The 12,024-nt window shown below is 40.4% G+C and overlaps 1 protein-coding gene across 1 annotated transcript in view; it reads left to right on the forward strand.

The window, feature by feature from the left end:
* LOC137194251 (tensin-3-like) overlaps nt 1-8,414 on the forward strand; it is a 33,573-nt gene extending 25,159 nt beyond the window's left edge. The window contains exons 18-27 of the mRNA XM_067605971.1: nt 63-625; nt 738-824; nt 934-1,065; nt 3,483-3,578; nt 4,188-4,265; nt 4,510-4,587; nt 4,822-4,990; nt 5,079-5,147; nt 5,443-5,472; nt 6,712-8,414. Of these exons, the coding sequence (XP_067462072.1) occupies nt 63-625; nt 738-824; nt 934-1,065; nt 3,483-3,578; nt 4,188-4,265; nt 4,510-4,587; nt 4,822-4,990; nt 5,079-5,147; nt 5,443-5,472; nt 6,712-6,856 (1,447 nt within the window). The 3' untranslated portion in view covers nt 6,857-8,414. The remainder of the gene's footprint in view (nt 1-62; nt 626-737; nt 825-933; nt 1,066-3,482; nt 3,579-4,187; nt 4,266-4,509; nt 4,588-4,821; nt 4,991-5,078; nt 5,148-5,442; nt 5,473-6,711) is intronic.
* Nucleotides 8,415-12,024: the final 3,610 nt, after the last annotated feature.

The raw sequence follows: 12,024 nt of genomic DNA on the forward strand, positions 1-12,024 counted from the left end.
AACAATGCTTATTTACTGAGTGCTTACAATCCTCTATCTTGTGTTTCTTCTCTCAACTTAAGCTCATCAATAAACCAGTCTTGGCCAGAGCATCCCGTCCTGAGCTGCCACTCGTCTCTGAGCAGCTACCCCTCTGCCAGACAAGCACCGCCGCACTCCATGTCACTAGACTATGGTCACCACTCACCTCCACTGCACCACCCCCACATCCACCCCGCCCCCAATGCCCACAGCTCACCTCGAAGCAGCCAGCGAAGCCGCATGGCTCACTACGCTCTCAGCCGCAGTCCTGCTCAAAGCTTTGATGAGCAGGACGACTCGGGTCTCGGTTACGGCATGGACTGTCCCACCTCCGCCTCCTCTCTGCTTGGCAACGGAGGCATGAAAAGGGATCTTCTCAACTCCATGGATGGGAGTCAGAATCAGTCACAGCCGCTCCAGATGCAGCCCCCACTTCTGCCTGAGAAGAAGAGGGCATCAGATGGGGAGCATTCGCTGGGAACTGCCTCTCCAGCTCTCAGTGGGTTCTCAAGTCCCCACAGTGGGAGCTCCCTGAGTATTCCCTTCCCCAACGTCTTGCCTGACCTCTCATCTCAGATGCCAGGCACAGCCTCACCTCTGCCAGGTGAGCTAAGATCCACTATCCACTGCTTATGGCCTCATGGGTGTCATGTTTTGATAAGCACACACAAATAAATACTATCATTGTTTTGGCTGATTTATTGTGTGTTTTCCAGATGTTCTGGCCAGCAAGCAGGTTACTGTAAAATTTGTGCAGGACACATCAAAATTTTGGTACAAGCCGGATATCTCAAGGGATCAAGGTAGGCTCAGTTTCTGTATTTTGTTCCAGAGTAATTAAAGAAAAGAAAGGGGTTTTTTGTGTGGAAAACTATATAACAACCTCACCATCATTATGCTTCTTTCACTCAGCCATTTCAGTCTTGAAGGACAAGGAGCCTGGCTGCTTCATCGTGCGGGACAGCCATTCCTTCAGAGGGGCCTATGGGCTGGCAATGAAGGTGGCTACACCCCCACCCTCAGTTCTCCAACAGACCAAGAAAGGTATGATAGATATGAACACCAAGAACAGATTTTGAACTTTTGTTTAAAATTGTTTTGTTATTCATAATTGGTTTAAATTAAGATTGTTTGGTTAAAAGTATCACCTTATTGTACATGTAATGGGAAATTGCTGATCACTCAATAAACACACAAAGAGAGCATTGTTAGGTAATGAAATAATGTATTCAAATAACACAATCAGAAGATACATACCGCCTAGCTATCTTTTCTTTGTCTGAAAAGTTGGCATTTAACCAGTCCCTTAAATACTACTTGTACAGAATCTATAACATCTGTTTACTAACCTTACAGGTCAGCAACCAACCCTCAGAAAGAAACACAAGTCAAAAGTTCAACTAACCTAGAAACAGTCTTTCTTCACAACCATATATGACAGTACATAAGCATGCACCAAGTAACATCACAAAATAACATTACTACTATATTAAATTAAGGACAAACCACACTATCCTCTAAAAGCGTATCAGATTTACACAAAAACATCTACATAACTATAGTTTATCTTATTACTGGCTCAGGTAAAAGTACAACAGAATAAACTGACCGTTAAACACACAACTGCCTCATCTTACACAGTAAAGAACTAAGTTTAGAATAGACATAGCACAGAGGAATTTAGAACATAAGTGAAACACAAACTAACACTAAACTGAACTTAAACACTATCTGAAACATGTATGATATATACAATAAATACATCATACTATTCAGTTTTCTTTCACATACGCAAGGAATATTCTTATCTGTTTGTCTTTAATTTTTTCATGAGGTCAACATTTTGGGAAACAAACTTACTTGCTTTCTTTCCAGGAATGAAATGAAAAGATTGATATAAATCTCCTCTTGTCTGTGTGAAGTATACAGCTGATGTCTGACATGCTTAGCTTAGCTTAGCATAAAGACTGGAAACTCGGGGAAGCAGCTAGCCTAACAACGACTTCAAGGCTGACTTATTTAAACAATGGATCTTGTGTGTTTAACATTCACATGAACGTTAATATAAAAGCACCAGTTGTGATTTAAATTGGATTTATTTGTTCCAGCACATAATTTCTTCCCCCTTAAACATGTTTTTATATTCCCCCAGTTTTCAGTCTTTATGGTAAACTAGGTTAATCTCCCATTTCAAGCTCTATACTTGAAGTACAGACCTGAGATTGATATTGATCTTCTCATCTCACTCACAGAAAGAAGTGTATTTCCCAAAATGTTGAACTATTCCTTTAATTATCATGTCAGGGATTGGTCCAGTAGCAGGGGCATGCTGGGAATCATACATAACACAATCACTCACAAAGCCATCTACAGTTACAGCCCATCATACTCGCCTGCATATTGCAACCTGAGAGTTCCTCCCTCTGTTTGTGTATGAGAGCTCCTCACTCTGTGTTTCTCTCCTGGGCATCCTCATGATGAAGCCAAACAGACCCCTATTACCTGATAGTCTTAGATGTACAGCTAGTGTTTCACCCCTAAACAAAGGATGTGCTGGGTCCATAAGCCTGCTCTGATCCCAGGGCCTTCTCCTGGGAAGCTCCCTGCCCCACATAACTTAGGGCAGGGATATACAGTAGATGCCTGATATAGACCAGGGACTGGGGTCAAAACAGGATTTTGGGTTATTTACTCTGTGGTGTGTTTGTTGTGCATATTCAGGAAATACAAGGAGGGATTTTTTTAGAGAGAAAACAAAGTCTCCAGTGAAAGCTGGCCAAACATTCTCTGGCCATGTTTCAACATGAAAACAAAGGCTGACTGAGTGATAATAGAGACTCACACATCACTTTCTCTTTAGCAGAAAGAAGGCCAAGGACATTAAATCCCTCACAATGTGTGTCAAAAACAAGTTGTGCTATTTGTGAAGTATATTTCTGACACAAAATGTGCTCTTTCCTGCACCAGCCCACCACAGTGTTCAGCCCGTTTATCGCTCCTCACACCTGTCCTTTTGTTTGCCTTCCTCCTTTTGCAGTGCAATGGCACCTGTGGTGACATCATGACACGGTCCTTCTCCACATTCTGAGCTTAGGGCATTGTGGCTTCTTATAAGTGTGAAACCCAACCCACCTTAAGGAGTGGGCCTTTCTCCAAGCCTTTGTGTCAAGACATTCCTCACATAGACTCCTCCTGCCCCCTCAGAGGCGCTTCTGTTGAATCATAATCCCATTCATCTCTGGAGAGATTGAATGTAGCAATTTAATATGTTTTATGTAACTCTTCAAGGCTGGGAAATTACATGTTGACTGAACAAACACTCAAAGCTGTTATTTAGGTCAGACCAAACATTGTGTGTCAAATAGAAGACAGTTTTGCTAAAATAGATCACAGACTATTGTGAGGAATTAACTATCTTATATCTCTTTCTATATCTTGTATTTGTTATTTTTTTCTAACAGGAGGAGATCTATCCAATGAATTAGTACGCCACTTCCTGATTGAGTGTACACAGAAAGGGGTTCGGTTGAAGGGTTGCCCCAATGAGCCGTATTTTGGTGAGTGCCCACTTTATTAAAACCTTTGTGTACATAGTTGGCTTACAACAGTGACGCCACCTGGTTAAATTACACCAAAGATCAGCACTTTACGCACAATACTGCCCTCTATTGGTCTGTGGTGCATTGTACCACTGGATGGTGGTTGGTTCTGCAGCATAACATGACAGATCATTGCACCTGGCACTTAAATTTCTAACCTGAATTATGTGGTTTTTTCCTGCTTAGAGTCTTAAAGTTGCATGATTTTAAGCTTTTATGAGTATATTACAAGAAACTATTTAAGCTGATGCTAAAAGATTACATGGATTATCAATCAAATCAGATCGTATTTACTTGTATACAGCTGTATTGCTTACTATATGGTTTACTTATTCTAATTCTTGTTTTTCTATATTTAGTGTTACCTTTGCATTGTGTGCTCTTTTTTCTTTTTTCAAATATATAAATGATGTATATGACAGTTTTTCTTTTTTCCATTGTTTTCTTTTTCTTTTAAAGCAAACAGTTATTGTAAGATTAAAAATCTGCATTCATGCAGTAAACTACTGATGTGTCAATAAGCATCAAATCTCTGTAATTTTGATTGTATATGCTGTTGTTTTACAGGAAGCTTAACTGCGCTGGTCTGCCAACATTCAATCACACCCTTGGCCCTGCCCTGTAAACTAATTATACCAGACAGAGGTAAACATTGTCTCTCTCTCTCACACACACACACACACACACACAGTTGTACTGTTTTAATTTCTCGGGGAAGGTTACGGTCAAAGTAGAAAATGAATATTATTTAGGTTTCGTAGCTACCTACTGCATATCTGTCAGTCTGTCTATTTTTCTGTCTGGCAAGTTTATAATTTAATTTGTTGATGTAGCTGTGGTGGTTTTGAATAAATAATCTCACCGGCATTTTTGCTTTTCTTGTTTATAGATCCTTTAGAAGATGTTGTGGAGAATACCTCACAATCAGTCACCAACTCTGCTGCTGAGCTGCTAAAACAGGGAGCAGGTAATCAAGCATCTGAGATCACTTTCTGTGAATAGCCACTGTGACAAAGCAACAGTGGGACTGTACACAAACGCTGACACTATCAGTGGATGTAAACAGTTCTGTGACATTTGGAAATGGATGCATGTACTCATAGCTTTTTTCCTTGTCTTCTTATTATGATCTGTGACACCTTGTCAGTGTGCCCCTGAATACAATTGCTCGACAGTCATTTGCTTTTATATGTTCCTACAGCCTGTAATGTGTGGTACCTGGGCTCTGTGGAGATGGAGTCCCTGACTGGGGTCCAGGCAGTGCAGAAAGCCACAAGTATGACTCTGAGCTCCAACCCCCTACCAACGTCTACTGTGGTCCACTTCAAGGTGTCCTCCCAGGGTATCACCCTCACTGACAACCAGAGGAAGTGAGTGCAACGCACGCACACACACAAACATCAAACATACCTGCAAAGACACAATTCTTACAATAACTGTCACCTTGTCTCTTTTTAGACTCTTCTTCAGGAGGCATTACAATGTCAATACAGTCATATTTTGTGCATTGGACCCTCAAGATAGAAAGTGAGTATTGCTGATTTCAAGTTAAAACATGTCATTTAAGGGTTTTGGGAATGCTGGTCAAGGTTATTGTTATACCAACCTGTTATTATTAAGAATGCGGGGTATTACAAAATGTGTCCTTTACATCATTATTATTATTAGAACTAGGGCAGGAAATGATAGAGGCAAAGGAATATCGAAAAACTTACTATGAGAATAAAATGCTAATTTTGAATGTGAAGGTGGACAGAAAGGTTCAATGTATTAAACAAGCTCTAATAAACCAATGACACTGTCCTCTTTTCACTGATCACAGGTGGAAAAAAGATGGCTGCCCTTCAGCAAAGTAAGTAAATTATTATTATTTTCCGCATACCTACAACTAGAACAGCATTAATCCAGTTATTTTTAAAGGGACTTTGGGTCAGTTTGAAGTGGTTGACAGTACTCCTATTAAGTTGCACTACTGTCGGTTATGGAATCACTGCGCTCAGCTAGAGCTGCTGGTCAGTCCTCAGCCCTTTTGCTACTGGACCTGTCAGCTGCCTTTGATACAGTTAACCACCAGCTCCTCCTATCCACACTCACTGAGCTTGGTATCTCAGGATCCACCCTCCGCTGGTTTATGTCCTACCTGTCAGGGAGATATAATAGAGTATCTTGGAATGGAGAAATGTCCAAACTGCACTGCTTATCCACAGGGGTTCCTCAAGGGTCAGTGCTTGGTCCCCTCTTTTTCTCATTATACACCACCTCACTTGGCGCAATCATCCACTCCCATGGTTTCTCATACCACTGCTATGTTGATGATACCCAGCTCTTCCTGTCATTCCCACCGGAAGATCATTCAGTCTCCGCTAGGATCTCTTCATGCCTTGCTGATATATTGGCATGGATGAAAGAACGCCACCTTCAGCTTAACCTCTCTAAAACCGAGCTCCTTGTCATACCAGCCAGTCCTTTCATACAACAAAACATCAGCAACCAGCTCGAATCAACCCAACCCAAATGCTGCCCGCATCAAATTCAAAAATTCAAAACCCTGACACTTGCTTACAAAATAGCAACTAAAATGGCTCCTGCCTACCTGAACTCCTTCATTCGGGTCTAAACTCCCTCCCGCCCACTACGCTCTGCCAACGAAAGGCGCCTGGTACCACCACCACAACAGGGCCCTAAGTCACTAGCTAGACTCTTCTCCTCTGTAGTTCCCCGGTCGTGGAACGAGTTACCAAACTCTGTTCGATCTGCAGAGTCCCTCTCAATCTTTAAGAAAAGACTTAAGACCAAGCTCTTTTGCGAACACCTCTGCACTCGATGAACTGTAGGGTGAAAAAAAAACAAAAAAACAAAAACAAAAAAACATTCTTCTATGCACTCTATGCACTCTAATCATTGCCTGTTGGCATCTATGTCCTATTGGGCCCAAACTTAAGCTTTATGGCACTCACTCGTGTTGTTGTCTCCTGACTGGATCCTTGCTTGTGTTGTATCAGTCTCATATGTACGTCGCTTTTGATAAAAGCATCTGCTAAATGAAATGTAATGTAATGTAATGTAAAAGTTCTTTGCTCCACCTCTGCAGGATCTTCGGCTTTGTGGCGAGGAAAACGGGCACTTCCATGGACAATGTATGTCACCTGTTTGCCGAGCACGACCCCGAGCAGCCAGCGAGTGCTATTGTCAACTTTGTGTCCAAGGTGATGATTGGCTCGCAGAAGAGTAAGTAGGCCTGCTTCAAACTGAGCTGATCTCCTGGAGAGACTGGAAACAAGATATAACACTGAAAGGCCGGATGGTAACTAAGGACGTTTTATGAAATTTAAAGACTGAAGATGGCGATTACCTGGATATTAATCCTGGATATTAACTGGATGTTGCATTCTAAATAATCGCTTACCAGCACCAGGACATTTAATGACATATTTTAACAGAAAAAAATGTAAAAATCCTTCTGTGTAATTGTGTATTTTTTTTAATCAACTGTAGAGTAGCCATTTAAGAAAACAAGAAAATAATTAAGATGTGTGTAATCTTTTTCTACAGATACAACTGTCATGACTTATACATTTAGAAATATTCATTCTCAAAACATATTTTAAATACATAACACAATGGCTGATTTTTTTAACAAGCATGGCATTTTTTTTTTTGGAGAAGTCAAGAAAACCCTATCGTGTTGCATGTAAAACTTTTTTGTTATATTAAACCAAAACAAACTTCAATAAAGGTATTAACATTGTACAGAGTTGTAGCCGATATAGAAGCACCTCTATGCTGCTGCATCTGTCCAGCATGCAGTATTTTCTTGTGGAGTTACAAATGTGCAAAAGCATTGCAGCAAATATGTATAATTTGGATTTTTGGGAAAGCTAGCTACATTACATACATCTTATTTTATCTATGCAATGTAAAATGTCTATTTTTTTAAACCATAGCCTACTATACATGCGCAGCATGTGGCTTCTCTGAACATGTTAAATCATTTTCCTCTATTTGATGTATGTGAATATGACCACTTTTAAAGGAACATTTTAATGAAAATGTGTGTGTGTGTGCGTGCGTTCGTGTGTGATGAAATGAGAGAAACCATAGAAAAATATTATAAGTAAACCCTAATATATATATATTGACTTGACATGAGCTGGTTAAAAACACATCAGTACTCGTAGTGGCGTTCCACTCACCGCAAACAGCACTGCAGTGTTTCAGTATCAGAAATATATCAGTATCCATGATTTTGTACATTATTTGATTTTTTTTTTTTTTTTTTTTTTTTTTTTTTTAAATACAGGCTGCTATATTGAGAGAACAAATGCTATAATTGCATTAGTGTTTTTACAGTTTCTTAGAAGAAAGAAAAGCGCTCAGTGTTGGAATTGCACAAATACATTTCAGATTTGACACACTCAATTAGTCATCTGTCAATGATATATACAAATAAACTTGCTCTGGGACAAAGGTAAAGCTGTATTATCGATTGCTTGTTGATATTGTATATGAGATGATGACCATAAAAATTCATTCCTTACCTTTTGTGTTGGGCAGCCATTTTATCCATAGAGGGACCTACCACCACAATAAAGCTGTGTTAATATTCTTACATTGATTATGTATGCGTTTTTTATGTTGTTATCATATTCATGACCTTTAACCTGTACCTCATACAGTACTAATAGCATACAATACTGGACCTCTGTTTATAACATGCTACATGTGAACAGTTTATTTGTATATTGACATTGCATTGTTTGATGTGTTCTGTAAATAAACAAAAGGAAACATTTATGCAGTCTTTTGGATCCATTGAATATGATGCACAGGTCTGTTGGGGATCAGACTGGTCTAATCCTCAGCCACAACAACTCGAGTATGAGTCACAGGCAGGTTTTTAAGCTTCACTGTCTTCCAGTAGTAGTCGCTGAACTTGCAATACAAAGATTTGAAAACAGTAAGCAGATCATGACACCTTGCCCTAGGGTCAGTAATGACAAACCCCTGATGGAAACACCTAAATTAGCAGCTTCAGTTCAATTTGCAGCCAGCAGAGGACACTAGCAACACAAAACTTTTGAACCCTGTACAAGATTGTGGAGTCAAGTGGAGTGGCTCAGTGACGTGGCTTATTTCCCCAGTCAAAATTAACTTTCTTAGCCATTGCTCAGGGGTGAAATAGTCACGTTAAATGGACTTAAGTGGACCACCAGCACATCTTTTAATAAGGCTTCTTGCCTCAGATGTCTATTTCTCTCTCTGTACATACGCACAGATGCAACACGCACATGTCCACTGTCTCGTTTGTGAAGTGCAGTAAAAGAGGTTTTTACCTCCTCACAAGCCTGGACAGGTTTGCTCTAATGGTGCTAAGAGGGAATAAAATTGCAGAGCCAAAGAGGGAGGAAAGGTGTAATGGGGACCCTCCTCCTCCTCCCCCCCCTCCTTCACTACTGTCCCTCTGCAGGTGGTGAAAGTGAAGAATTCCCGGGGAGGGCAGGAAGGAAGTGAAAGCCCAGGTGTGGCGACTGCAGACTGCTGCAGAGCCCGTCTTCCTCTGTTATTTAGTGCGGAGTGGCCTTGAAATAAAAGAAGCCGGGGAAAGTCCAGAAAACCAGGCAACATTATTAGACTACAGAGGAACCTGTCAGGAGAGACAATATTTCACATAGGTAATAACAGTGTGTGCACATGAGAGTTATGTAGGCCCCAACTCTCAATAATTCCCTATCAAACTTGATTTATATGACTTAATATATACTATTATCAAGCCGATTAATGACATAGGAGAAGTGCTTACAAGAAAAACATACAAGAAATTGCCTAAGAGCAGAATTAGACCTATTTTCCAACCCTTAATCTAACCATGACCATTGCTGGTGAGCTTCTGTAATTCTAATAATAATGCTATTGTGTTGACATGTCTGACCTGACCAGAGACCCATAACAGACACTGATTAAGCCTTTCACATACAGAACGTCTGTCTCAATAAATGCCAGCTTTCTAATACACTTCACAGATCTATATTGTTCACTTCTAGCCAATCAAGTTTCATTTTGTGGACAATATGGAGGTTGAAAGGCCCTGTTTATCAGGCTGACGGAGCTCATTCTCATTCCTCTGAGCACCCCAGCTCGGCAGCATTTTTACGGCCACTTAATTAGAGGGGCAGGGCTCATCTCTTTCCTCTGAGGCAGAACAAAGGTTGGGGAGCAAAAAATAGAAAGTGCATTCTGGGATGGCTGCACAATTTGAGGCCCCCGTTTGGTTTTCAACAGACGCTGAAATCTTGAAAAGACACTGTGAGATATGGGCTTTCTCATCAGGCCATGTAATAGTTCAGGTCAGGTCAAGATGAGGAGATGTTATGGAGTGAAGTTGACACTCAACACCATTAATGGATCAATCATTAGTCATGAATGAGCAGTTGAGTAAATCTAATATTTTTCTCCAGAATCAAAGTTCATGCATAGTGTCAAAGCTGCAAATTTCTGTGCCCAACATAGACTGACCGCACTGGAAGTAAAGGTGACCCATTAACTGGAAGTTCACAAGATGCTTTCTCTCTTTACTCCCAGATGTCAGTGAGCTGAAGCCTTGGAGGGTTCTCAATAGGCAATGGTCACTGGACTGGAAACAACAAGCAGTAAGGTCAAGCGTTGCCTTTGTGAAGTGAATTTGTGTTTACATGGTTTGAGTGGAGGTGTAAAGTAAGTGGTACCTTTTTTTGTGTGTGATCAATTAGTTTTACTGAGATTTAAACGCAATTATACTGCATAGGAATGGGGCTGCAAATTTGTTAAGCCACAAAAAAGTAAATAAATGTTAGCTCAAATGTCCATGCATTAATCAAAAAAGATTAACAAGCAGGCGAAAATGAAAAATTCAAGCATCTGTTTTGAACCCCACTTGGTTGCCCATGAAATCTGAGAATATTATTATGAAATATGTGGTGATTGAAGACACCGGTTCGGAATAATTTTGTAGAGCCGAACAGTGATTACTTCTTTAATGATACAGCCAAATTTCTTTTGTGATTGTTGGATGTTGGAGTGGATCAGGTCTTGTAACCTGTGAGGATACACAATGTTCTCTTCTATTGGCCCCAAAGACACATGAGCAGTAGGATTGAACTATTTGGAGACAGGATGCAGTACAAATGACCAGTAATACCACAGGAAGTTGGGGAGACCAAATCTCCCTTCCGTTTTTGTCTTTTGAGGGTTTGGGTTTGAGTCTGGATTTTTTTTTCTCTCATAAAAATTAGAGAGTGGAATTTTTCCCAGTGGTCTGTAGGTGGTGGTAAAGGTAACAGAGCTAAGAAAATTGATTTGAGGGAAGACATTCATTGTAAAAAAAAAAAAAAAGAGATGCAAGAGTGAAATGATAAGGAGGGGATTTTCCATCTTTGTTAATCAGATTTCACCTCTTCTTTTTTTTTTTACAGAGGTTTGTACTATTCATTGTTTCCATGTACCCCTGGAAGACGAAGAAGAAGAAAGAGCCATTTGTCTCTACATACTTCCTCTCTGTAGAAAATATATTAGATTAGTACCTTTCCACAGCTGGGTGAACCTGTCAGTGACAGTTTAAACTTTTTATTCAGTGCTCAAGATCCAACAGTGATAACTCTCTGTCTTTTCTCTCCATTTCAGCATCAAACCACATCTTACAGCCACAGACCACCATCACTTATAAAGTAAATGGAGCATTATAGGGTCTGCATCTGTAAGGGATATTCCCTCCACCACCAGCTATAATTTTGTCTTTGATGAGCAATGGTGTGCCGGTGTAGTATGACACTGTACATGACTTTGCAAGAATAAATGACTTGTATTGCTGTCTTTTTCATTTTTATCTAAATCAATTGACACCATTGTTGTGGATAAAACACTGAAGGAAAAGACTACTAAATACAGCATAAATGAAAAATTACTTTGCACGTAATTGGAAACTGTTTCTACACTATATTATTCTGTTAATAACATGACTCAGTGACAGAGCACATCTGAGGAAATGTACATACATGTGTAAAAACATGTTAAAAAGCCCTGATGCGTCTATATGAGACAAACAAATACAGACATAGGAAGTGATGCTGTCTGGGGGGGATTCGGGGGCCCAAAGTGAGCGGCGCCACTCTCAGCCCACTTCCGAGCACTCTGCAATCTGTCAGACTGAATGCTGAGAGCTCCTCTCTCTCCGTCCTCCACTTTGCTCAGGCCTAATTACAGCCTTGGACTGCCTCAGGGGCCAAGCCTCGAGAAATGGGGACCATGACAGCTCCTCGAACAGACCACTCCAAAAAATAATTAACCGACCCTGGAATTAGATGAAAGGTGACCTTTGCACTTTTGGCTCTTTATTTTGTTCGCCATTCAAACCACATCTAATAATCGGATA

This window comes from Thunnus thynnus, chromosome 12 (assembly GCF_963924715.1).
Source record: "Thunnus thynnus chromosome 12, fThuThy2.1, whole genome shotgun sequence".
Classification (NCBI taxonomy): domain Eukaryota; kingdom Metazoa; phylum Chordata; class Actinopteri; order Scombriformes; family Scombridae; genus Thunnus; species Thunnus thynnus.